Source organism: Engystomops pustulosus, chromosome 7 (assembly GCF_040894005.1).
Source record: "Engystomops pustulosus chromosome 7, aEngPut4.maternal, whole genome shotgun sequence".
In the NCBI taxonomy this organism is placed as follows: Eukaryota; Metazoa; Chordata; class Amphibia; order Anura; family Leptodactylidae; genus Engystomops; species Engystomops pustulosus.
This window is the reverse complement of record NC_092417.1, coordinates 148,444,177-148,471,926: the sequence shown is the minus strand read 5'-3', so window position 1 is coordinate 148,471,926 and position 27,750 is coordinate 148,444,177. Positions and strand designations below refer to the sequence as shown.

At 46.2% G+C, this 27,750-nt stretch overlaps 1 protein-coding gene across 4 annotated transcripts; it reads left to right on the top strand.

Moving 5' to 3' along the window:
• Positions 1–287: 287 nt before the first annotated feature.
• Positions 288–5,048, top strand: LOC140071002 (3-galactosyl-N-acetylglucosaminide 4-alpha-L-fucosyltransferase FUT3-like). 4 transcript variants are annotated; one of them, XM_072118192.1, is made up of 2 exons: positions 288–362; positions 3,715–5,048. In XM_072118192.1, the coding sequence occupies exon 2, from the start codon at positions 3,791–3,793 to the stop codon at positions 4,931–4,933; it is 1,143 nt and encodes a 380-aa protein (XP_071974293.1). In that variant the 5' UTR covers positions 288–362; positions 3,715–3,790; the 3' UTR covers positions 4,934–5,048. The 4 variants fall into 4 exon arrangements, with proteins under 4 accessions (XP_071974293.1, XP_071974291.1, XP_071974290.1 ...); XM_072118190.1 differs by lacking the exon at positions 288–362 and adding an exon at positions 431–558 and having other exon boundaries at positions 3,715–5,047; XM_072118189.1 differs by lacking the exon at positions 288–362 and adding an exon at positions 1,669–1,817 and having other exon boundaries at positions 3,715–5,047.
• Positions 5,049–27,750: the final 22,702 nt, after the last annotated feature.

Genomic DNA, 27,750 nt, shown 5'->3' with positions numbered 1-27,750 from the left:
CTCAGGGGTTAACATGCATTTTCAGTCAGGTTAAAAACGCATCAGTTTTTTTAACGTTTCTGACCATTTTTCCTGATTATCTTAATAGATAAACAGGTTCTTCTCGTGTTTTTAAACGCATCCAAAACGAAAGTAGGTGGGGGGGTCTGTCTGAAACGCATGCGGTTTCATTGCAAATGCATATGCGTTTTGGCCAACCCTCCTCCCACTTTGCTTTTGGATGCGTTTAAAAACGCCACGTGGGAAGGCGCCCAAAGGGTTACTTTAATAAACATATGTCTCTTTATAACAGGTTATCTCTTGATATGGTAATTAGGGGAAAGTGTGGTATGTTCATTCTATATTGCAGGAGATGAACACAGGTAGGTCAAATGATTTCATTAAGAGAAGACTTCAGGAATACACACTGGGGGGGGGGGGTCTATTCCAGCCGACTGCCCAAAAAGAGGGATATAATACCCAGGATTGCTCAAGGAGGGAAGAGACCGGGTAATCCTCAGGGCGCGTTCACACGTTGTACTTTTGCTGCGGTTTCAAATGCATTACAGCTGAGATGAGGTGATTTGCCTAATTGCATTACTGTTAACGTTTGTGTTTACATTTCCACTGCATCTGCTAAAACACAATGGGGGTCATTTACTAAGGGCCCGAATCGCGTTTTTCAGCCGCGTTACCCGAATATTTCAGATTTGCGCCGATTTGCCCTGAATTGCCCCGGGATTTTGGCGCACGCGATCGGATTGTGGCGCATAGGCGCCGGCATGCACGCGATGGAAATCGGGGGGGGGGGCGTGGCCGTAAGAAAACCGGACCGATTCGGAAAAACCGCCGCATTTAAAAAAAAAAAAAAGTGTCGCTTGACATGCGCTTACCTGCACCCAGATTAGCTTGGTGAACTTCAGTGAACTCTGACGGAATTCAGCGCAGCAGCGACACCTGGTGGACATCAGGCGCAGGACCTTAGTGGATCGCCGGAAGACCCGAATCCTCCGCAGAGAACGCGCCGCTGGATCGCGACAAGACCAGGTAAGTAAATTTGCCTCAATGTAACCTCAGCATGTGATCAAGGGTGAAGGCAGTGGAATGCATCAAAAACGCAACGCATTGTGTGAATGCGCCCTCAGGGCGCGTTCACACGTTGCGTTTTGACCTGTGTTTTCATTGCGTTTAAAACGCATATACAACAGCTGAGAAGAGGCGATTTGCCTAATTACATCACTGTTTACCTTTCCCTTTACAAAATGCATCATAAACGCGATGTTAACGCATGCGTTAACAACACGTTAGCGTATGCGTTTTGTTAACGCATGCGTTAACATTCCGTTAACAAATGTAAACGGTAATTTAATTAGGTAAATTACCTCTCATCAGCTGTTGTATATGCGTTTTAAACGCAATGAAAATGCAACCGAATCGCAACGTGTGAACGCGCCCCCCAGGGTGCAGTCACACATGGCATTTAACACATGCATTTAAAAACACAGCTGAAAAGAGATTTGCCTAATTAAACAGCTGTTTACAAAATGTACACATTCATTAACATAGTTAATGCATGCATTTGTTAATGCAATGTTAACATGGGCATTAATATTCGCGTTTTGTAAATGCAAGTGTTAACAGCTGTTTAATTAGTCGAATCTCTTTTCAGCTATTTTAAACGCATGTGTTAAATGTGACGTGTGAGTGCACCCTGAGAGGAGGGGAACTTTGGGGGATTTTTGGGGATCTCTGAGCCATCACAAGAGGGAGGATCTTTTGCTACATCTCTGGAGGGATTATTACGGAGGATTTGTGTAGGCCAATAGGAACTCACTTTGGTAATATTATTGTTTTATAGTTAATGTATTTGGGTATTTAATATTGTCTTTTCTTCTTCTATTTTTTTTTTCTGTTGTTACCTTCTTTTTTATGCTTACTATTTTGATTTTGTTTGTAATATAATTTCTTGTTTTAAATATACAAATTGTTGCTGTGTTTTTGGTGCTGACCCGTCCTCTAGACCCCACACAGAGGTACTGTTGTTGGTCAGTATTATTATCATTTAATATAAATATTACCAATAATAGTATTTCTTACATATTTGGCAGGTAGAAGAGTGGGAAAGTTTGTGCCCGGAGAATTCATTGATATTGTGAATATTCTATAGTCATACGATCTGTGTAAAATTTGTATTTTTTTCAGGTAGACGTGTTTTCTGTGGTTGTGTTTTTTTTTTTTAATTATTATTTCTCGTTAGTTGTGTGATATGAAGTTTGATTGTCATGGAGGGTCTGTTTTTACCCTTAAGGGCGTGTTCACATGTTCCGCTAGCGCCGCGTTCATAACGCGACGCTAGCGCACAGGGGGCGGAGTTTGGGGCGATCGCATATGCGTTTCCAGAGAAACGCATGTGATCGGGTTATTAATCGCATGCGTTTCCCGGGAAACGCATATGCGATCGGCCCGAGCCCCGCCCAGCGTGCGCTAGCGTCGCGTTATGAATGCGACGATAGCGGAACGTGTGAACGCGCCCTTAGGGTGAGGACACACGTGGCGTTTTTGGGCCGTTTTTAGTGCGTTTTCAGATCGTTTTTGACCAGTTTGATTTAAGATAATTGGTCAAACCTGTCAAAAACGCATGCGTTTTCAAAAAACACATGCTTTTTATCAAAAACGTATGCGTTTTTTAACGATCTGAAAACGCACTAACTAAAAACGGCCCAAAAACGCCACGTGTGTCTTCACCCGTGAAGACACACGTGGCGTTTTTGGGCCGTTTTTACGAAGTGCGTTTTCAGATCGTAAAAAACCCATCAGTTTTTTTAAAACACGTGTTTTTTTGAAAATGCATGCGTTTTTGTCCGATTTTCCAAATTTGCGCAATTAAAAATGGACAAAAACGGATGCGTTTTTTAGCACATGCTTTTTTTACGATCTGAAAACGCACCTAGTAAAAACGGCCCAAAAACAGCCTAAAAACGCGTCGCGTTTTCATTGCGTTTGAAATGCATATACAATAGCTGATGAGAGGTGATTTGCCTAATTAAATTACCGTTTACGTTTGTAAACGCAATGTTAACGAATGCGTTAACAAAATGTGCGCATTAACATCGCGTTTATGATGCGTTTTGTAAACGGAAATGTTAACAGTGATGTAATTAGGCAAATCACCTCTCCTCAGCTGTTGTATATGCATTTCAAACGCAACGTGTGAACGCGCCCTCACAGAACTCTGCTTTTCTGGTTTGTACTCCTCTCATTCCAAAAGCGATAACTTTTTTTTATTTTTACAGAGATGTATGAGGGCTTGTTATCTGTGAAAAAAATCATCCTTTTTAGTGGCGCCAATTATATTTCATGCAATGTGCTGGAAAATAAATTCCAAGTGCGGTGAAATTGACACATTTGCAGCATTTTCTTGTGGGCTCTCTTTTACAGCTTTTATTCTTTGCTCCGAATTACATTTCCTCTTTATTCTTTGGGTTGATAGGATCACAGCGATGACGATTTAAATAGGTTTTATAAGGTTTAAGTAACTTTTTTCTTAAAAATCCTTTTCAAACTTTTTTAGGGCTGTTTATCTATAAGACATGTCTGTTTAGTCTGCTCTAAGCACCGCTGTATATTGTGTGATACGAATATTATTCAGTTGTCTTTTTTTCAACAATTTATTACAGATATTGGTTTCTAAATTTTAACATCAATTTCCTTCTTTCTCTTAATGCACAACCCTAGGATTCAAAAGTGAAAAAAGAAGTGACATAAACATCATTCAATCATTTTTTGAGATCTTCCTGAAAAATTACGCTATATGTCTGCAATGGCTTGTCCAAACCATGTACCAAAGACAGGCTGGATTATTCTATTTTTGGCTATATACAGTTATTGTATTTTTGTATTCTGTACATTGTACTACAATGGAGAATCACCTGAGCACAAATGTTATTCTGCAAAGCAGGATTTTAAGATTTCATTTAACTCTACAATCCCTTCAACAAAACCTGTCCTACCAGACCACCCAAAGGCAACACCACAAGACCAGACGAAATCATCAAATCAGTCTTCAATTATTATCCTTCTCTGGACATGGCCATTAGGATATTCATTTCCTCTTAATCAATGTCCTCCAGCAATTGAATCATCTGATTGCTCCTTTACAGTAGATCGCAGTGTGTATTCAATGGCCACTGCTGTTGTTATTAGTCATGTAGATGTGTCACACTCCAAATCTCTGTTACCACAAGGGCCAAGGCCTCCCAATCAGTACTGGATCTGGTTTAGTCTGGAGCCACCATCACATCTGAGAAATCTCACCATCATGGACAATCTCATCAATATGACCATGTCCTACAGGGCAGATTCTGACATCTTTACTCCCTATGGATGGTTGGAAAAGTCTGATGATAAGGAAAATTTTACTATTCCTCAGAAGACCCGATTGGTTGCTTGGGTAGCAAGTAACTGGGGAGCAAAACAGAGAAATGAGTATTATATCAAGTTTAAAAAGCATATCAAAGTAGACGTCTTTGGAAAGGGTCATTTAGTTCTTCCAAGAAATCAAACTTTGCAAACTCTGTCCACATATAAGTTTTACCTTGCTTTTGAGAATTCAGTTCACGAAGATTATATAACAGAAAAACTCTGGAGAAATTCATTCCTTGCAGGAACAGTTCCAGTTGTTATGGGTCCTCCACGTAAAAACTATGAACGTTATGTCCCACCAGACTCCTTTATTCACGTAGACGATTTTTCTAGTCCTCAAGAATTGGCTTCTTACCTCCTCAGTCTGGACAAAGATGAGCAAAAATACCTGCTGTATTTTAACTGGAGATCTAGTTATAAGCCAGTAAAAAATGAAAAATCTTGGGTTACTGAATATTGTAAAGTATGTAAAGCCCTGAAAGAAGCCCCGTTATATAGAACAATTCCAAGTATCGCTGAATGGTTCAAATAACCATAAAGTTTATCAATCCACAACAATTTTGTTAATTTATTGAGTCTCTTTGTATTCCAGAGACGTTGTATGAAATAAATTGTTTGTTTGCTTTTGTATTGGCTATACTCCTTGTTCTTTTTTTGACTGTGGTAATATTCTTATATTTGTTATACAAGGGCATCTTCTGTCTAAAATCAACTTCTAAAACTATGCTAATGTCCCAGAAAGGCTCTGGTAAAACTCTGTGCTGAAGCCTTCCTAGGCTATTACACTGTGCAGGAGCACTCCACCCTCCTACTATGTGCCGTAACGTCTCCTGCTACCATGAGATTGCATCAAGCAGAGAAAGGGGGGGAATTTCTGCTGGACCACATAGGGAGACAGTGTAACAGCCGGTGAAGCCTTTTGAGCTAGAACTTCACACTATAGCTTCATAGGCTGTTACATTGGGCAGAAGCACTTCCCCCTCCCACTGTGTGCACTTCCTGGTGTGCCTAGATCTATGAGAAAGTGTTCCTGATTTATCATGCTTTTGATGGTAGCATTTCTTTAACTGTATTGCCGTGATATGGAAGTGCAGGACAGCCTCCTTGTCTGCCCAGGGCTGTGACTCTGCTCCATATATGATTGCAGAAGTCTGACGCATACAATGCTTCCAGTCCACGTGAATGTACACTATTGATGGAGGGCACAGAGGGACCCATTATTGACACACCAACAGTACGGGACCTATGATATTTACTATAACACTTAGGCCCCTTCCACACTAGCGTTGCATTTCACGTCAGGGTGCAATGCGTGAAAAACTGACATTTTTGGCTGCGTTTTTGTTCCATTTTTCCTTGGAGTAATTAGCGTTTTTGCGTTTTTCACGCGCGTGTTGTTAGCGTTTTCGGCGCGTTTTTCACGCAAGTTGCAAACATCTGCGATCTATTCTGCACTGTTCCCCGTGTATATTATCTCCCGACAAGTTAGCAGATGTGAAGAACAGTGAAGAATAGAATAAAAACATTGAACACAGTGACCACAGGATCATTTAAGAGAAAAACACAGTGCAGAACACAGTTCACTGTTTTTATTCTATTCTTCACTGTTCTTCATTGTGTTTTTTTAATTAAATGCTCGATCGCGAGCAGGGGAAATACTGTTATTCTGGTCACCTAGCAACCCTTACGTTTAAAACGCATTGCACTCGCATTGCACTTGCAATGATTGCGAGTGCAATGCGTTCTTGATGCATCTCCATAGACTTGAATGGGGCGGGAAAAACGCGTGTGACATGCAAAAGTAGAGCATGCTGCGATTTTGACGCGCGTGAAAAACGAACGCAAGCACGCGCGTGAAAACCTACGCTAATGAAGAAAGACCCATTGAATACAATGGGACAGAGTGCAATGCAAGTTCTGCGCATCAAATGCACGCGCAGAACTCGCGCGTGAAAAACGCCAGTGTGGAAGGGGCCTTACAGGTTGCTTTGTTAGATAGTGAGAGTCCTCTGTCTTTTAACAAGTACCTTCACGCCATACAACTAAATATGTAAATCAGTAAGAGCTGTTTTCAGGGGGGTCACAGGCTGAGCACTCTCTATACAGAGCAGGAGTAAGCTGTTGCTTTAGATGCCTGTTGTGAACTGCTATGATCGGTGCTTGCAGCATTGCCAATATCAAACCTAACCATGGCACCTATACAGTGACGGTGCTGGGGAGTGGTTGTAAAGACTTAGGCCCCTTCCACACTTGCGTTGCAGATCACGTCAGACTCTGATCAGGGTGCGATCAGGGTTTGGAAAGTGAAAAACTGACATTTTGCATCAGAGTTCAATCAGTTTTCAGTCAGAGTTTGTTCAGTGTCTCAGTTTTTCATGCGAGGTTTCAATGCGTTTTTCACGCGCAGATAACGTAAGTGAAAAAGAACTCAGGGCTGAGCTCTATCTTTTCTATGGCAATTGATGCATGAAAAACGCATTGCACTTGCATTGGACTTGCATGTGTCTCAGAGTGCGATGCTTTTTTGATGCATCTCCATAGACTTGTATGGTGCGTTTTTCACGCGCGTGACTTGCAAAAGTAAAGCATGCTGAGATTTAAACGCGCATTAAAAAAATGCGGGTGTGTGTGTGAAAAAGAATGCACGTCTGAAAAAACCCATTGATTACAACGGGTCAGAGTGCAATGCAAGTTCTGCGCAGCAAAAGCACGCGCAGAAAACGTGCGTGAAAAACGCAAGTGTGGAAGGGGCCTTAGAGCTCTCATTCAGCCTGATCTGTAACATAATTACAATTGATAGATGTGTTGCAGTGTATTGAATCAGTGATTAGACTCCATAAGTTTAAAGTACCCTGGGGGACCAGAAAATATAGTAAAAATATTTAAAAAAAGAACACATATAAAAATAAACAAGTAAAATCATAAACATGTTCAGTATCTCTGTCCCAAAATGTCTGATCTATCAAACGTTAAACACTGAACAAAAGATATAAATGGTGCCCTCAGGAATTACAATTTGTCCAACAGATAACAAATCCTTGTTATCTCTGTAAACTGAAAAAAAATCAAAAAGATGTTTTTAATAATAGGTCCTACCTAATGTTGGACATTGAGTCCATGTTTGCACAATTAATATTTTAAAATACATTTCAAGTTCCTCCTCCCTGAACGCAAAAGCTTAAAGGGGTTTTCCCAAATGCAAATTAGGCCCTATTCACGGGACAGGGCCTAACTTACAGATCAGTGGGGGTCTCAGTACTGGGACCCCCTCAGATCACGGCTCGGCAATTTCCGTCAGCTCCATAGAGGTTAATGGAGCAGAACAGTCATGCGCGGCCGTCTGTTCCATTAGTCTGACGGAGCGACATCGGGTCCGACGGAGGTACGTTGGACCCCATCGAACCCCTCGTTTTCTTGATCTGGGGTGGGGTCTCAGCAAGTTAGGCCCTATCCCATCTCAGATTGTGGAGCTAGCGACCCTCTTGTGGCACAGCCGCACTGGTCTCCATGCGCCACAAATTAGGGGGCGTGCCGTCGGACGGCCCGACTAATTTGGACTGAACGCCGTATTTAACTATCAAATTGTGTCACACACCCTATGTTGAAGGTGCACTACATAAAAGATGGCGAACTCTGTCGGACCTGAGTGGGGGAACGTGCCCCTATGTGTTTGCATGTGTATGCATTTTCAAACACATTGGGGAAAAAACGCAGCTTAAAATGGGAACCCGTCATCACGGAGGCCATATTTGATTGATGACAGGTTGCAAAGGGGCAATTAATGCTGAATGCATCTTTTTGTTAGTAAGTAACAGGACATGTCCTATCTCTCTACGAAATATGGCATCGTGCACTGTATATTCCTATGGAGAGGGGCGGGGTTGAGCTGTGCTCATCCCCTGCTCCTCTCCGCAGCGCCGATGTATGCCCGCCATACTACGGTATGGCGGGCATACATTGTGTGAATGTAGCCTTAGACAGAGGAAGGGGATGTCTTCTAGATAGAAATCTTCATGGAAGCATGTGTCTATGGCACGCTGCCCTGACACACTTGGCCTCAGGTGACCAGGCCCAAGCAGACACCCACCTCCAGGAATCTGCCCCATCCTGCTGCTAAATCAGCCAACTATCCTCTCCAGCCTGAAGCTACCTTTACCAGGCTGTGAGGACCTCCTGTGGAACAATATCCACCCAGCCATCTCGACCCAGTTGAAGTTACTGCTGTTGTTGCCGTTGCCGAGTTCCAATAAAAGAAATGAAAGTTGAATGTTTTAGAGTGATCCCTGTGTTACCACCCCATGCATCACCATCAGGGATTCCATATCTACCCACGGTACCCAGCACCGTGACTGAAAACGAGAGCTTGGCTGCGCTCATCCAGCCACTCAGGTACTTGGGCTCCGGCTTCCCCAAAGCCATGAATAATAATGATAATAATTCCTTTATTTATATAGCACACACAGATTCCACAGTGCTACACAGAGCTTGCCAATCTAATCAACCTACCAGTATGTTTTGTGGGAGGAAACTGGAGTACCCAGAAGAATCAGCTTCTTGGGGAATGAAGGATGTGTCCTTCCTACATGCTTTCATTCTGCAATTTCAGGACCTTTGCAGTAATTTGATGGGTAGTTTGGGTGGCCATCAACCCCCTAGAAGGCTTGGGCCCCCGGGCTACCACCCTAAGCGCCTATATTATAATCCACTACTGATAGTAATGGTACACAGATCTCAAAGCTGTATTTATTTTAAACTTATACCATAAAGACACTACAGGCAGTCCCCAGGTTACATACAAGATATGGTCCATAGGTTTGTTCTTAAGTTGAATTTGTATGTAAGTCAAAACTCTATATTTTATAATTGTCGATCCAGACCAAAAAAATTTTTTGTCCCTGTGACCATTGGAGTTTCAAAATTTTTAGCTGTAATTGGACCAAGGATTATCAATAAAGCTTCATTACAGACATCATACAGCTGATCATTGCAGTCTGTGACTATAGTAAAGCTTTCAGAGAGCTTCATAAGAGGTCACAGTGGGCAGAGGGGTCAGTCTTTAAGTATGGGTTGTCTGTAAGTCGGGTGTCCTTAAGTAGGGGACCGGCTGTATTTTGTGAACATAACTTATCCTCTATACACAGTATTACAGATAAGTGTAAAATGTATAGGAGTCTGATCACTGGCACCCCACTACTCACAAGGCTATAAAAAAGCCCAAAACTATGTGTGACTACTCTATGCATTTTCTATTGGACTGGAAAGATGAGTACTGTATGCACCTTTCTTATGGCAACTTCATAGAGATGAATATACTGACTTCATATATGAACGTACTGACTTCATAAACTTCATATATGAATATGTGCCAAAACATAATCTGCTGCTCATTCCTAAAAGGGGATGTGAGAGCCCCATTAACATTATTTGTAGATAAGTTCTATATATTGTACATTCCCTTTGAAAGCTATTGATACTTTTGTCATACTATGATCAGTTTGGCTGCACTATATTCAAACTTTTAAGGCTACATTCACTCTGACGTGTGCCCGCCGTACCGTAGATCACCCCTACCCCTCTCCGTAGAGGAACATGGGGCACGGTGACATGTCCTATCTTTTCACGGGGTATGGAATGGTACGGTGCCGCACTTGTGCAGCACCATATCGCTCCTGTAGGGTGCCGTGCGCCCATTGATGTCTATAGGGGGCATATATAGAATGTGTATACATCCCCCATACGACAGTGTGAATACAGCCTAACATGCAGCAGTAAGTTTTCATTCCATGTTTTCTATTCCCGGATACACCCTAGTAGAGCAATTATATATCTATACACAGCATGTAGTGACAGGTTATCAGAGGAATAGGTGGTGATGCTGGCGAGCTCCGAGACCGTCTGCCGTCACTCAACACTCCTTGCACTTGTCATTCAGAAAAGCTGTCACCCAGCCATGTTACACACATGAGGAGATTTATCATCAAGTTTCTGAGGTAAAACTGTTCTAGTTGCCCATGGAAACCAATCAGAGCTCAGCTTGAATTTTATAAACAGCTGTGGGGAAATGAAAGCTGAGCTCTGATTGGTTGCCATGGGCAACTAGAATCGTTCAGCTCTAAGAGGCTTATGATAAACACATAGGCCTTCTCCTGTCTGACTCTGACTCTGTCTCTTATCATTTGTAATAACAATATTCTGTAATTTCTTCATTATATACCACTTGTACAATGTAAAAAAAAGCAACAATCAATGAATACCACAACAGTATGAAGTGCTGTTCTTTCTATTTCATTTCATTTCATTTCATTTAAGAGTAGAGTCCTGTCATGTTTTTTAAGGAGGCACAGACATGTTAAGCAAAAGCACAAGTTACAGAAGCAAAAAAACTGCAGTAGACCTTAACTTGCAGGACTAGGTTCATATCCACAAACCATTTTTCTCCCTCTGCCAAAGATCTTCATGTCTGAGTTATTAGGGTGATGCCACACATGACGTTTTTGGTCCGATTTTAAACATCCGTTTTCAGTCCGTTTTTGGCCATTTACCATGCGTTTGGCTGCTTACAACCTGTTTATCTATTAAGATAATTGGGAAAAACAGATTAAAAAGGGACCAAAAACGCCATGTGTGGCCTCACCCTGAGGTCGCGGTCCCACGTACCGCTAGGCGTCCGTCATAACGCGACGCTAGCGCACAGGGGGAGGTCCTCGGCCCGAACGCACATGCGTTTCCAGGGAAATGCATGCGATTGTTAAGCCGATCGCATCTGTTTCTCTGGAAACGCATGTGCGTTGGGGCCGAGGACCTCCCCCTGTGCGCTAGCGTCGCGTTATGAACGGACGTCTAGCGGTATGTGTGACCGCGGCCTTAGGGTGAAGACACACATGGCGTTTTTGGGCCGTTTTTAGTTAGTGCGTTTTCACATTGTTAAAAACGCATGCGTTTTTGACCAGTTTGAATTAAGATAATTGCTCAAACCTGTCAAAAACGCATGCGTTTTCAAAAACCGCATGTGTTTTTCAAAAACGCATGCGTTTTTAACGATCTGAAAACGCACTAACTAAAAACGGCCCAAAAACTGCCTAAAAACGCCAAGTGTGTCTTCACCCTTACAGGGCTTCCTAAATGTCTAAACTTTCTATACTACAACTCACACTTTCCGCTAGCGCCGCGTTCATAACGCAACGCTAGCGCACAGGGGGCGGAGTTTAGGGCGATCGCATATGCGTTTCCAGAGAAACGCATGCGATCGGGTTATTAATCGCATGCGTTTCCCGGGAAACGCATATGCGATCGGCCCGAGCCCCGCCCACTGTGCGCTAGCGTCGCGTTATGAACGCGCCGATAGCGGAACGTGTGAACGCGCCCTCACAGTTGATCTCAGAATATCTTGAAGGAATTTACGACTAGCAAAGGCATGATAAAACATTTGCATCTTGTTGCATGATATTGAGAAACAGTTGGTTTAGTTACAGTGGGATGAAGCAGGCATTTACAACTATTGATTATGCAACATTTAAAATGTCACACTTTATATATGCAGTGCACCATAAATATGCTTACCACTTTCCAGGACAAATTCACTTAGTGACACACAGGGGTACGGCTGTCCTGAAAAAAGTCACACCACACACCAGAAAGTCATGTATGCAAGGCATTCTGGCAAACATCTATTGATAATAATAATTCCTTTATTTATATAGTGCACACAGATTACGCCGCACTCCACCGAGCTTGACAAATCGGTCCCTGTCTCCAACGGGGCTCACAATCTAATCAACCTACAATCAACCCACCAGTATGTTTTGGAGTGTGGGAGGAAACCGGAGGACCCGGAGGAACCCCACGCAAACAGAGAGAGAACATATTGATAAATGTTTCTGAATGATCTCTTTATATATTACAGCTTTATTGGCATTCCACCCGTTTGGTAATAAATCCCATTCTATGCTACACTATGAATCTTCTAGTATACATATGACAAGCTGTGGAGTGTTACTATTATGTTGCTACATGTATGTCATGGCATTAAAGAGGTTTTCCCAGGAAAGAAAATTCTCAAATCTCAATCCCCTAGTGGTGGTAACACAATAAAGATCATTTTAACCCTTTACTTCACAATTTTACTCAGTTTTATTGCTGTTTTAGCTCCTGTCACTCCCTAGGCTGCTCAGTCAAAAATTCCAGAGTGTGGGTGGGGACTCTCTAACCAGAAACATTATGATCCATCTAGTTCTGGGGGCAGAAAATGTGGTTATATTATCAGGGTACAGGTTTATATACACTTTCATCTGGTCTCTGAACATTGTACTAACACACTGACACATAGAAAGAGAGAGATGAGACAAATCAGAGATGATGAGATCCATTAGAGCCTATTACACACTGTCAGTCCTGCTATATCTCTGTTGGTGGATCTCTGCTATTACACAACACACTAAATCTGTGTCTTCCTGCTGTGCCTCCCATGGTAAAGGACTTATCTGTCTGTAGCTTGTATTTCTCCCCATGCTGCTGCTGCCGGCAGGAACTCAAATTCTATGTATCAGTGTGCAGCAGTGAGTGAGTGAGCAGTCTGCTGGACTGCAATTCCAAATATGGCAAAAATTAGCAAAAAACGCATTTGCATAACGTTCTTGTGGGCTCAGTTTTTATGACTCTCCCAGTGCGCTCCAAATAACACCTCTACTTTATTCTTTGGTTCGGTGAGATCACAGTGACACTAAATTTATACAGGTTTTATTGCGTTTTAATACAAAACGAAAGTGTATGAAAAAAAAAATTGTTATGGTCACCGTTCTATGACCTTTCAATGTACAGGATCGCCAGAGAGGAGGTGCTGCAGCAAAGGTGGGGGTGTATGCGAATTATACACACATACATCTTCTCTCTATATGACTTATCATGTACAGAGCATCTCCACATAGAACGGCACATGGAACACAGCATATAGATGACAATCTCCTCTATCAGTAGGACTTTATTCCGGGTTCTCCAATCCATGTCATATCACTGCTTAATTCAAAGCCAAATATCTTCAGCTCCATGTGGCACATCTCCACCCAGTGTCCCCAAAAATACCACAGTCATTTACAGTATAAAGTAAGTATAAACACTGTGCTCCTAAATAATATATACAACACAACTGACCACACTCTCCACACATATCAAGCAATATATATATATATATATATATATATATATATATATATATATATTCTACTGGAATTATAGCATGCACAGCACCAATCAATATGAAACACCCCTAATTTATTAATACAGACCCCCCCCCCCCCCAACATTTGGTTTACATGATGCAAAGTAAACTATTGTATCTTATAACTAATATATCCCACCCTGTTATTATGTAACATATGATTTTACATGCAGTGCTACCCTGACCAATGTAAATATATAGCACCCTATAATGAATATATACTGTGTATATACATATATATATAATTTATTTATTTTTATAAAGCCGTACTCTCATATATTTAAAGGACACCTGTCATCAGGTCTGTGTCACTTGTCCTGTCACTACTACCTGTTGGAGCAGCTCACAAGGATCCCATCCCAGCCTTTATCTAGTTATTTCATACATTATTCATTGTAAAATCATCTTTTCTTTATCATGTAAATGAGGCTGGTCACATGGTCAGAGGCAGTGATGTCACCCCTGTTCCCCCTCCCCTCTCCTCCCCCTGCTCATGTCTGTGTGTAATGTATAGTAAAGCATGTGCAACATCCCCCCACCGGGGCCTAGCCCTTTGAGGTGAGGCCTGGTGACAGCCGGGGCCCGCGGTACCGGAGTGGCTGGCGGTTGCGGCCTAAGCACGCTTGTGTCACGGTGCTTGGTACGGGGTAACCGGAGGGCTGTCCTACAGCCTGGCAGGTCTCCAGCAGGGTGGTGTTGGCAAGAAATGATGAGGGAGAGGCTGCTATAGCGGATCTCCCTGGGGCAACCCCTTAATGTCCCGAGTGTGAGTCTCTGGGTGATGGACAGGGTGCCGGTGATGAAGGCAGCCGTATTAGCAGGGACCAGACGGAGACAGAAGTTGAAGAAAACAACTTACAGTTCTTTATTGGAACCGCAGGAACCGCAGCAACGTGCCTTTAACAGGTAGATGGAGTGCTGAGATGTGAGTTGGAGGGAGCCTCAGGAGATAGTTCACCAGCCTGGATGTATAGGGCAGGCTGGGAGGCAGCTGTGTCCTGGTAGGAAGCTTCAGCTTGTCCTTGGATCTCTTCAGGTATCACCTTTAAAGGTAAGATGATACCCCTTTTCCTCACTACACTAACTCTAGTCTGATGCTCCACTCTTCAGAGGCAGGGGCTAGGCTCTTCCTGCTCTGGTATGGGCTAGACTGAGATTGCTCACTCACTCACTGATCTCTAGGATTCCACACTAGAATAATCATCTAATGTTCTCCAGAACATTCCTGGCCAGAGGTTTTATTACCTCCCTTTGGTCAGGTGGTGGCTGCTCCTCCAATCACATCTCAGCTTACAGAGCACAGGATGTAACACATATCATTGGACAACAGCATCTTGCATCATACAAAATACTTAACCTCTGCCTTGCCAGGCAGGATTCACCACTGCAATACCCCTATGTCCTATCAGGGCCATGTAGTGTAAGGTGATTACATGCAGGTGGGACGTATTCGCAAACACTACCTCGCCATTGCATCGGCGAGGGTGTTGCATACCCCGGGGGCAATTGAAAGAGCCGCCCTCGGCTCGACTACAGATGTTTTGGGGCACAGAGGGGGCTAAGGGCACTTCTGGGAAGTGCAGGCTATGTGAGGTGTAGGGACAAACCGCCCATGGTCCTGGAGACAGGCACCTGGGTTGGTGTCGGACTAAGACAAAACATGTAGCTGTATGACAGTTGGTCGCTGACGCCATTAAACCGAACTGTACAGTAGGAAAGGTGTGGTGTCATGTCCTGTAATCCACTCCTTGCACCAAGGCCTGTATATTTGTTTTATCAACACTTCTTCCCTGGCGGCAATTATATAATGTGTATATATGCATTGCATTAGCATATGCGACACGAGTACCTCCTGACTGGCATCCTTACCCATGTATGGGTGGCATCCAGGTGCTAACTGTGTAACACCCCCGGTCCCCGTAGGACCCGCAGTTTACGGACTACCCCCACGTGCAAACCTCAGTTTGAGGGATCAGGTAGCGGTCAGTGTTTTACATAAAAGACGGTCCGACACAGCCACACTACAACCTGAAAAGCCTATGAAAGGGTTAATGCAGACTACTGGCAGATATGACAGTGTGCAAACATGTTGTAAACTCACATTGGCTTAGGAGCCCAATGGGTACACATCTTATAACTTTGCAAACGTTACAGAGGTGGATAGGCTACTCAGGGTAGCACGATAGTAAATGTCTCTTTCCTGCAAAGAAAAGGCATAAAAAGTGCAAGCAGAATGTCCATACCTAAAAAGGAAGGCATTAAGTGCAAAATGATAATAAATAAAGTGGCAACTTTTCCTTGGAGTATCTGGCAAAAGTCTCACAGAAGGTCTCTAGTGACAAAGTCCATCTTCTGGGTACAGCCCTTGATGTGGGGAAAAGTGCACTGAGAAGCAAAGGGTCTCCTCTCTGTGTAGAGGGACAGAGTCCTTTGTAGGAATCTCTGCTGTGGCAGAGGAAGGGTGCTATCATAGCACATGACAATGTATAATCTCTTGACTGAGATAAATAAGGGTAAGAGTCTCAGGAAAGTCTCTGGCTCTTTGGGGAAAGGACAGAAATATACAATATGTACATGGTACAGTACCTGAAGTGGGCTACAGCCCTTCAGGGGTTACTCCGCATCTTCTTCGGTGGTAAGTACTTCGGTGTCAGAAAAACGTACCTGCCTCCTCCTTCTGTGTGACACCAGCTGGTACTCCTGCAGGTACGCAGGAGCTTTACCTTTTGTCTCCCTTTGAGACCTCCGAAGCTCCGGCCTGGAGAAGATAACAATCTCCTCATCGTCCTCCTCTGATTCAGGCGCTGGAGTTGAAGTCTCAGCTGCCTCTGATGCTTCAGGGGTTGCAGACTCTGGAGCCGGATCATCCTCCACAGGCAGCAGTATTGGAGACTGCGGTGGGGATGATGGTCTCTCCGAGGTACCTCTTACTGGAGTGGAAACAAAACAGAATTGAGGCACAGTCACAAGTTCCAAGAAACTGGGGGTAGGCGAACACAAGGAGGTCTGTAAGTTGGGGGTCGAGGTGAGAGGTGTGGACATAGGGGCAAAAGGACGAAGACATCTCTTCAGCCGGTTCCTATGTACCCGGAGTGGTGGACGGTCTCCTCTTGAAATCTCGTAGACTTCAGGGGAGAGACTGTCCCTAACTAGGTATGGCTCACGCTCCCAACGCCCATCTAGCTTACTGGTAGGATGGTTGTTGCGCAGCCACACTCGATCTCCTGGGGCAAAAGGCTCAGCACAGGCATTACGATCGAAGTCCCTTTTTTGTTTCTCCCGGGCCTCTTCCAACCGCAGATCCACAACTTCTCTGGCATCCGCCAGGCGCCTCTGGTGTTCGTGAACCCAGTCAGTCTGGGGGAGTAAAGACTGGGAATCAGGGGACTCCATGTCCCAGGTCATATCAGCAGGGAGATGGCCGTGTCTCCCGAACATCAGATAATACGGGGTGTATCCTGTGGAGCAATGAGTGGTATTGTTGTACAGGTACACTAATTCAGGCAATAGTTTTGGCCAGTCAGCCCTTTTTGCAGGGGTCAGAGTCCTCAGCATATTGATTAGAGTCTGATTCATCTTTTCACAAAGCCCGTTGCCTTGTGGATGATAGGCTGTGGTCCTCAGCTTCTTGCAGCCATATAGAGTGCACAGCTCCTGGAAGACTTGGGACTCAAATGCTGTTCCTTGGTCTGTAAGGATCTGGTCCGGACAGCCATAGGGGAGGATGAAGCTCTTCCACAGGGCCGCTGCGGTGGTCCTTGCAGACAGGTCTCTGACAGGTACTGCAACCACAAATTTGGTATAGTGGTCGATGATAGTAAGGGCATAACTGTGACCGGATCTGCTGGGCTCCAACTTCACGTGGTCCAATGCCAGGATCTCCAAAGGCCGTTGGCTCACAATGGGACGTAGAGGGGCCCTTTGATTGTGTCGCTCTCCTCGAGCGATGGCGCAGGCTGGGCATTCTCGACACCAGGCTTCAATGTCGGACTTCATGTTGACCCAGAAGAATCGCCTTCGGAGGGTTGCTTCAGTCTTCTGAGCGCCAAAGTGTCCGGACTGGTCATGGTACATTTCCAGCACTATTTTGGCATCCCTCCTGGGAATCACAATCTGGTACAGCCGGTCATAAGTGATAGGGTCCAGAGTTCTTCTCTTTAGCAGACCCTGGTGCATGCTCAGAGTCTTTCTCTGGCGCCACAATTGAGACAGTTCTCCATCAGCTCTTCTGCGCCGGATTCTTTCAGGCACTCGCCCACTAGAGAGATAGTCCATTACTTCTCCTATGGCACGGCTATCAGCCTGAAGACTCATCCAGAGGTCCTTTTCCGCAGGGGGCTCTGACTCTTCTTGAGGAGTAGCTGGCGCTGCCTCTGTCGGTAGGGAGTAAACTCTCTGGGCATCTTGACGCACAAACCGGGCATAGAACGCTGGCATCTTGACATCTTCCCACTGAGCATCCGTGGAGGGTCCCTCCCACTGGTCAGGGAGACGGGACAGAGCGTCGGCGTTGTCATTGGTCTTACCAGCCCGATACTTGATGGTAAAGCTGAAATTGGCAAGTCTGGAGGCCCACCTTTGTTCCAGTGCTCCAAGACGTGCGGTGTTCAGATGCGCCAAAGGATTATTGTCTGTGAAGACAGTGAAAGATGATGCAGCTAGATAGTCCTTGAACTTTTCGGTCACAGCCCAGACTAACGCCAGAAACTCCAACTTGAAGGAACTATAGTTCTGGTCGTTTTGCTCCGGTTCTCGGAGGGAACGGCTGGCGTAGGCTATGACCCTTTCAGTTCCGTTTTGGAGCTGGGATAATACCGCCCCTAGACCTTGCTTGCTGGCATCAGTGTATAGGGTGAAAGGCAGACTATAGTCTGGATATCCCAACACCGGAGGTTCAGTCAGCCGTTGCTTGAGCATCTGGAAGGCAGCTTCTCGTTCGGCCGTCCACTCAATGGATACTCGGGAACGTTGGCTCTCTTTTGGCAGGCCCCTTAGAAGCTCTTGCAGGGGAGCCGCCAGCTGGGCAAACTTCGGGATGAAACGCCTGTAATAACTGGCAAATCCCAGGAAGCTTTTGATGTCCCGTACGGTGGATGGGGTAGGCCAGTCGTAAACAGCTGCAATCTTCTCTGGATCTGGCTCAATTCCATGAGCGCTCACCACATGTCCCAGGTACTTGACGCTAGGTTGTAGCAGGTGGCACTTGGATGGCTTGACCTTCAACCCATGTTGGGTCAGGATTTGGAAGACTTCAGCCAGATGGTGGAGGTGGTCTTCATAAGTCTTGGAGTAGATGATAATGTCGTCCAAATATAGCAGGACGGTCTCAAAGTTGCGATGACCCAAACATCTCTCCATCAGCCGTTGAAATGTGCCTGGGGCGTTGCATAGCCCGAACGGCATGTTGTTGAACTCGAACAGGCCCATTGGGGTGGTGAAAGCCGTCTTCTCTCTGTCTTCTGGTGCCATGGCCACTTGCCAGTAGCCACTGGTCAAGTCCAGGGTAGAGAAGTAGGCAGCTGACCCTAGGGCTGCGAGGGATTCCTCGATTCGAGGCAGAGGATAGGCGTCCTTGTGGGTGATATTGTTGATCTTCCTATAGTCAACACAGAATCGAAGGGTTCCATCCTTCTTCTTCACAAGGACCAGCGGGGCAGCCCATGGGCTGTGACTCTCCCGGATAACGTTGGCTGTCTTCATCTCTTGTACCAGCTTCTTCACCTCTTGGTAACGGGCTGGAGGTATGGGCCGGTATCGTTCCTTGATAGGAGGATGAGAGCCAGTAGGGATGGTGTGTTGGATCAGAGTAGTCTGCCCAAAATCCAGTGGGTGTTTGCTGAAGGCCTGGTGGTGCTTCATAACGACATCCAGGACACCTTGTACTTGGTCTGCAGGAGTAAAATCGTCATCTCCAATATTGAGCTCAAGCCACCAGGATTGCTCGGCAGGCTCACCTTCAGCACTTTGCTTCACTTCCAACTGTTGGGAGGCAGACAGAGCGGTTTCCACCAAGTCTTCAGGATGGACACTGAAGAGAGTGGCTACGGCTTGGTACTTTCTCAGATCCACTGGGGAGTCTCCCACATTTAGTAATCGAATGGGTACTTGTCCTCGGGATACAGTGACTAGGCTCCTGGCGGCTAGAATGGGCAGGTCTTTATCAGCTGGCAGAGGTTCTACTATCGCCTGGTAGTCTTGACCTTGGACGCCCATGCAGGCTCGACACCATACTAGCGTCTCAGTCCCAGGTTGAAGGCGGACAGGTTGGGGATCCTTGATCCGGGCTCTGCAGATTTCACCATTAGGGCCAGCAAACTTTTGTTGCGCCGCTAGAACCTGCATAGTTTCCTGAATTACCTTCCGGGAACCGTTGGGCACTGTTGGCAGGGAGTCATGGAGAGCCTTCAGCACTTCAGGGTAGCAGTTGCGGAGGACATTGGTACCCAGTACCAGGGAGAAGTTACCGTTTTCGGGCACTCGTGTCACCACTACGCCCTGTCTGGTTAACTCAGTGTCTCCAATGGTTAGCGTGGGCTCCCAGTAGCCACGGATGGGTACGGGTTTTCCATTCGTAGCAATAATGTTCAAGTAAGCCTTGGGAGGCTGGATTAAGGATGCTTTTCCTCGGCATTTCTCGAAGGCAGCACTCCGGAGGGTGGTCACTTGAGAGCCGGTATCAATTAAGGCCGGTAGGGTAACTCCGTTGATGGTTACATGAACCATGGGGCGAGTCCCCACGAACCTGGGCATCCAGTTAGCATCTCGGGGACTTACAAGTTCTTCCCTTGGAGGTCGTCCCTTAGCTCCAAGGGTTTGTCGTTTAACTGACGACAATCATTCTCTTCATGCCCATATTTATGGCAGTAGCTGCACCGCTGACGGGGTTTCTTCTGACTCCAGGTGCTTAACGACTTCGCTTCTTTTGGGCGCTGTTTAGTCGGAGATTCACGAGGAGTAGCTGACCGTACCGGGTTCTCTGGAGGTTTCCTCCTCATAGCGGAGACAGTTACTTCCAACTGGGTCAACCGATCGAGGATTTGGTGCAGGGTGTCCGCCAGATTAGGGACCGGTCCTGTTATGCCAGTAACTTCCATAGCCGCAGGAGTAGGTGATGCTGACTGCGTGGGATGGCAAGCGAGAGCAGATTCTTCCATTTCCACGGATTCAGGCTCTTTTTGCGGTCCAGTAGGTGGTCGGTCTCCTAATATGTCAATGGCAATTTCTTTAAACTCAAGGAAAGAGGCCTGGGCATGTTGAGAAGAGATGATCTTTAGTTGACACCTTTGATTTCTATCAACAAGTCCATTGATAAATTGTTCCCTTAAGGTTTGATCAGAGGTCTCAGCGTCTTTGGGCTCAAGGCAGGTGATGGCCTTCCATGTCTCCTGTAGGGAGAGGGCAAAGTCTCGGAGGGACTCTTGGGGCTTCTGTCTTTTCCCGAAGAATTTCTGCTTCAACTCGGAGACAGTACACTTGTCAAAGGTGTTACGTAGCCTATCAAGAATCTGGACCACATTCTGACACTGTTCTCGGGGCCAAGACTTGACTTCCCGGAGAGCGGGTCCTTTCAACTGCCCGATGAGGATGCCAACTTTCTGTTCCTCTGTGAACGGGAGCAAGGCGAAGGTGGCTAACAACTTGTCCCTGAATTCAGGGAGAGTATGTGCTTCTCCCTCGTAGTAGGGTAACCAGGGGGCCCCCAGATAGTAGGGCATAGTCAGAGGCATCATGGTGGGAGTCCCAGGGACACTAGCTGTAGCAGGGCTGAAGGGACTCTCTGGAGGACTTAACATGCTCCGGTACCCTGAGGAGGGACCAGGGGATGGGACTTGCGCCAGTCCCGTATCTTCGTCCTGGGCGGACATGACTGGCCTAGCTGAGGGAAGCCTCTAGGGTTATACAATGTCCGTTGCTAGGGGCGATGGCTAGAATGGGACGTGGGCACTTTAAGACACAGTCACTATTCCTTGGGAGGTGAGCCAATAACCTAGCGTTGGAAACAATCTCTACCCCCCTTTAACTTCCCCAGCGGTACTCACTCAGGATCAGCCGCGGTGACAGGACAGCTCCTGTACACGAAGTTCTCCGTTCCCGATGTCCGGCAGGCAGCAGGGCTCAGTGATGCTCCGCGGTGTTCTCCGGTCGCAGGACACGTGCGCCGGCACTCCGGATGAGGCGCACACTGCTGGCAGGCTTCAGGCGCGGCCTGCGCCGAATTCCAAGATGGCCGATTAACCCTCTTCGTTGCCGGCCGCACTCGCTCCAGCTCCTCCTCCACGGTAGTTCGCGCCACTCGCGCAGGGGGCGGAGCCTAGTGACGCCTCTGGAGTTCCCGCCAGTGAGGATTTGGCGGGCTGGCAATACTTGCTGCGCCACACGCCTCTGAGGTAAATGCTTCAGGCGCAGCAGCGCCGGACGTAGCAGAGCTGACACAGTTCTTGCAGGAATTAACCTCTTGAGTGCTGGAGCGGCGCTCGACAGCACATGGCAGCAGTATAAAGTTCAATGTAGAAACACACAAATACTTGGGCCTAAACCCGGATGGCATCAGGGTTAGGCAGCACAGTCTTTTTCTTAATAAAGTACAGTCTTTAGTGCCAGGATAAGGCACAGAAGTATATATCCTGTGATTCGTGACGCCACTTGCAACATCCCCCCACCGGGGCCTAGCCCTTTGAGGTGAGGCCTGGTGACAGCCGGGGCCCGCGGTACCGGAGTGGCTGGCGGTTGCGGCCTAAGCACGCTTGTGTCACGGTGCTTGGTACGGGGTAACCGGAGGGCTGTCCTACAGCCTGGCAGGTCTCCAGCAGGGTGGTGTTGGCAAGAAATGATGAGGGAGAGGCTGCTATAGCGGATCTCCCTGGGGCAACCCCTTAATGTCCCGAGTGTGAGTCTCTGGGTGATGGACAGGGTGCCGGTGATGAAGGCAGCCGTATTAGCAGGGACCAGACGGAGACAGAAGTTGAAGAAAACAACTTACAGTTCTTTATTGGAACCGCAGGAACCGCAGCAACGTGCCTTTAACAGGTAGATGGAGTGCTGAGATGTGAGTTGGAGGGAGCCTCAGGAGATAGTTCACCAGCCTGGATGTATAGGGCAGGCTGGGAGGCAGCTGTGTCCTGGTAGGAAGCTTCAGCTTGTCCTTGGATCTCTTCAGGTATCACCTTTAAAGGTAAGATGATACCCCTTTTCCTCACTACACTAACTCTAGTCTGATGCTCCACTCTTCAGAGGCAGGGGCTAGGCTCTTCCTGCTCTGGTATGGGCTAGACTGAGATTGCTCACTCACTCACTGATCTCTAGGATTCCACACTAGAATAATCATCTAATGTTCTCCAGAACATTCCTGGCCAGAGGTTTTATTACCTCCCTTTGGTCAGGTGGTGGCTGCTCCTCCAATCACATCTCAGCTTACAGAGCACAGGATGTAACACATATCATTGGACAACAGCATCTTGCATCATACAAAATACTTAACCTTTGCCTTGCCAGGCAGGATTCACCACTGCAATACCCCTATGTCCTATCAGGGCCATGTAGTGTAAGGTGATTACATGCAGGTGGGACGTATTCGCAAACACTACCTCGCCATTGCATCGGCGAGGGTGTTGCACATGGCTAGTGTGTGCTGCATCTGCTGACATGCTGCATCCTCCTATTATACAGGTGAGAGACACAGACATCAGATACACATGAATCTCACATGTTCTGCTGTAACATGGCTGCCTGGAGCTGCTGTATCTCTCCTATACACACACAGGCTGCAGGGGGTGTGGCCACCAGCACCAGGAAGCACATCATTATACAGCCTCACATCATTATACAGGCTGTCAGTCATGCACTGGGGGTGTGGCTGTGCCTCCCACTCATGAATAGAGTGGACAGCTTGAATATGCTAATGCTTCATTGGACATTTCACAGGTCATTTGCATACAGCTTTAGGACCTCATTGCTTAGGTTTACAGGCATGTAGAGGGACAATGAAGGGATAGAGGCAATGCTCTCTAATGTCAGTTTATGAAAATATATTTAGTTTAGGGGGGTTATTTTGCATGACGGGTTCTCTTTAAAGGCTTCATTATTCACCCCCCAATTAAATTATATACAGCTCCCATATACAGATCCCCTCCAGCTTAAATAAAATCTGCGCGCTGGCCCTTAAAATTTAGAGAAGTTGCTGCGCGCGCCCTAGCAGTCGGGGACACGCACGCACACCTCACAGCTTCATCTGATGCCTGGACTGGAGTACTGCTGTTTTTTTACTAGATAGATTGATAGAGATCAAATACATTATAGATAGGAGACAGAGAAGAGATAGATGGATAAATAGACAGAAAGACTGATCCCCTGCTATATTCGCCCCACTGAATTCACAAATCAGAAACAAATCTTTGGAAAGCGCCCACACCCACGTCAGAAAATGCTGATAGCATTACTAATGATAATGTTACTAATGATTCTTTAAATTTTGAGACTTTTCATGGTGCTTGTGGTCATTTGCAGCTTTTTATGCAGCCATCCCCAGGTTATATGCAGCCCATAAAGTTTATATAAAGCCCCCTTGGTGTATCTACAGCCCCCCCAGTAATGTCCTCACAGCCCCCCCCCCCCCCCCCCCAGTAATATCCACCACAACCCCCTAATGTCCTCACATTCATGATATCGGGCGCACGATCTTAGTAAATCGCGGCACAGTGTATTAGGCCCATTTCACACTTGCGTTTTTCACGCACGTTTTCTGCACGTGCTTTTGACGCGCAGAACTTGCATTGCACTCTGACCCATTGTAATCAATGGGTCTTTTCAGACATGCATTTTTTTTCACGCACACATGCACGTTTTTTTTAAATCTCAGCGTGCTCTACTTTTGCAAGTCACGCGTGTGAAAAACGCACCATACAAGTCTATGGAGACGCATCAAAAATGTATCGCACTCTGAGACCCTTGCAAGTCCAATGCGTTTTTCACGCATCAATTGCCATAGAAAAGATAGAGCTCAGTCCTGAGTCCTTTCACGCATTGGGGGTCATTTACTAAGGGCCCGATTCGTGTTTTCCCGACGTGTTACCCGAATATTTCCGATTTGCGCCGATTGTACCTGAATTGCCCAGGGATTGTGGCGCACGCGATCGGATTGTGGCGCATCGGCGCCGGCATGCGCGCGACGGAAATCGGGGGGCGTGGCCGAACGAAAACCCGACGTATTCGGAAAAACCGCTGCATTTAAAAAACGAAAAAATGTCGCTTGGGGAGCGCTTACCTTCACCTGGTCCGAGGTGGTGCATTCCGGCGCGATGAGATGACTTTCAGCGCAGCAGCGCCACCTGGTGGACGGCGGAGGAACTACCTTCTTAAATCCCGGCCAGACCCGAATCCAGAGCAGAGAACGCGCCGCTGGATCGCGAATGGGCCGGGTAAGTAAATTTGCCCCATTATCTGCACGTGAAAAACGCATTAAAATTGCATTGAAAACACCATAAAAATGTGTTTGAAAAACTGAGACACTGAACTAACTCTGACTGAAAACAGATTGAACTCTGAGGCAAAATAAGCGTTTTTCACTGACCAAACCCTGATCGCACCCTGATCAAACTCTGACGTGATCTGCAACGCAAGTGTGGAAGGGGCCTAAGGGTTGGACAATGCACTTTCAGTGAACTGAAGCAGACGGGTAAGTAAATCTGCCCCATAGTCTTTATATGCTTTATCTGATACATTTTTAGAGTTGAAATGGATTTTCTCCAATGATTTTATTAAAACAGCAATTTTTTCAATACGGTATAATGAGCATAAAATAATGAACATTTAACACGTTTAGATGGTAAATGTCACCATATCCTGTTCTGCTTTCTACAGAGAAGCATAGATGAGGATTTGCAATACAGGGAATCTTGCAAAATATTCACAGCACCAGTGAGTCCATAGGTTTGTCATGTGCTGATGCCTCTAGGCAGTCCTGCACATGGTAATATATTATGATCAAGTATATGAGGGTAACCAGAATAAGTGTTGTGTACATGCATGACACACTACACTCCACAACTCCTCATACAATATAATGAATAATAATAATCTTTATTTATATAGCGCCATCAAATTCTGTATCGCTTTACATATCGTAAGGGACATATACAAATATAATATTACATTACAGAGTACAAGCAGTCATATGGAACAATAGGAGTGAGTGTCCTGCTCCCAAGAGCTTACACTCTATGAGGAAGAGGGGGTGACACAAGAGCTTACAGTCTATGAGGATGAGGGGGTGACACAAGAGCTTACAGTCTATGAGGATGAGGGGGTGACACAAGAGCTTACAGTCTATGAGGATTAGGGGGTGACACAAGAGCTTACAGTCTATGAGGATTAGGGGGTGACACAAGAGCTTACAGTCTATGACAGTGATGGCGAACCTTTTTGAGAACGAGTGCCCAAACTTCAACCAAACCTACTTATTTAAATAGAAAGTGCCAACATGGTAATTTAAGGCTACATTCACACTAACGTATGGGGGACGTATATACGGCCGACGTATATACGGCCGATATACGTCCCCCATAGGCAGCAATGGGCTATCTTTTCCCGTAATACGGCGCCGTGCGCCATTAATTCCTATGGAGAGGGGCGGGGGTGAGCTGCGCTCACCTCCTCCTCCTCTCCCCGTACACTGCCGTTGCCCGCTACGGTACGGTACGGGCGGGCAACGGCAGTGTGAATATAGCCTAAGCAGTAACATGTTACTGCCTGTTTTGTAACGGTTTTTAATTGTATTGGCGACCTGAGGACACCAATGTAGTTGAAAGAAAGACGAGAAATTCAGATTATCGTTGTAGCTTCCTTCCATGGTACCCTGAAGAGCAAGAATTGCAGTGCCCATAGCAGGAGCTCCAATAATAAAGCAGCCTTGTCTACACCTCCTTGCTCCTCCTGTAGTCCTGGGCAGCTAACCATGTGTAGTTTTAAAATAGCAATGATCACAGCACATCCTGGGTGACCAGGGACTGCAGGAGGAGGCTTTGAGTTCTGTCTGGAAACTCTGTGCAGGGGTGATGGCCTGGGTGCCCACAGAGATTGCACTGAGTGCCACCTCTGGCACCCGTGCCATAGATTCGCCACCACTGGTCTATGAGGATGAGCTGGGGGCACAAGAGCTTACAGTCTATGAGGATGAATGGGTGACACAAGAGCTTACAGTCTATGTCTATGAGGATGAGGGGGTGACACAAGAGCTTACAGTCTATGAGGATGAGGGGTGACACAAGAGCTTACAGTCTATGAGGATGAGGGGTGACACAAGAGCTTACAGTCTATGAGGATGAGGGAGTGACACAAGAGCTTACAGTCTATGAGGATGAGGGGGTGACACAAGAGCTTACAGTCTATGAGGATGAGGGGGTGACACGAGCTTACAGTCTATGAGGATGAGGGAGTGACACAAGAGCTTACAGTCTATGAGGATGAGGGGATGACACAAGAGCTTACAGTCTATGAGGATGAGGGGTGACACAAGAGCTTACAGTCTATGAGGATGAGGGAGTGACACAAGAGCTTACAGTCTATGAGGATGAGTGGGTGACACAAGAGCTTACAGTCTATAAGGATGAGGGGTGACACAAGAGCTTACAGTCTATGAGGATGAGGGGTGACACAAGAGCTTACAGTCTATGAGGATGAGGGAGTGACACAAGAGCTTACAGTCTATGAGGATGAGTGGGTGACACAAGAGCTTACAGTCTATAAGGATGAGGGGTGACACAAGAGCTTACAGTCTATGAGGATGAGGGGTGACACAAGAGCTTACAGTCTATGAGGATGAGGGGGTGACACAAGAGCTTACAGTCTATGAGGATGAGGGAGTGACACAAGAGCTTACAGTCTATGAGGATGAGGGGGTGACACAAGAGCTTACAGTCTATGAGGATGAGGGGTGACACAAGAGCTTACAGTCTATGAGAATGAGGGGGTGACACAAGAGCTTACAGTCTATGAGGATGAGGGGGTGACACAAGAGCTTACAGTCTATGAGGATGAGGGAGTGACACAAGAGCTTACAGTCTATGAGGATGAGGGGGTGACACAAGAGCTTACAGTCTATGAGGATGAGGGGTGACACAAGAGCTTACAGTCTATGAGGA

Coding starts and splice junctions, on each gene's coding strand:
- LOC140071002 (XM_072118192.1), top strand. CDS start 3,791: ATGTCTGCAATGGCTTGTCCAAACCATGTACCAAAGACAGGCTGGATT.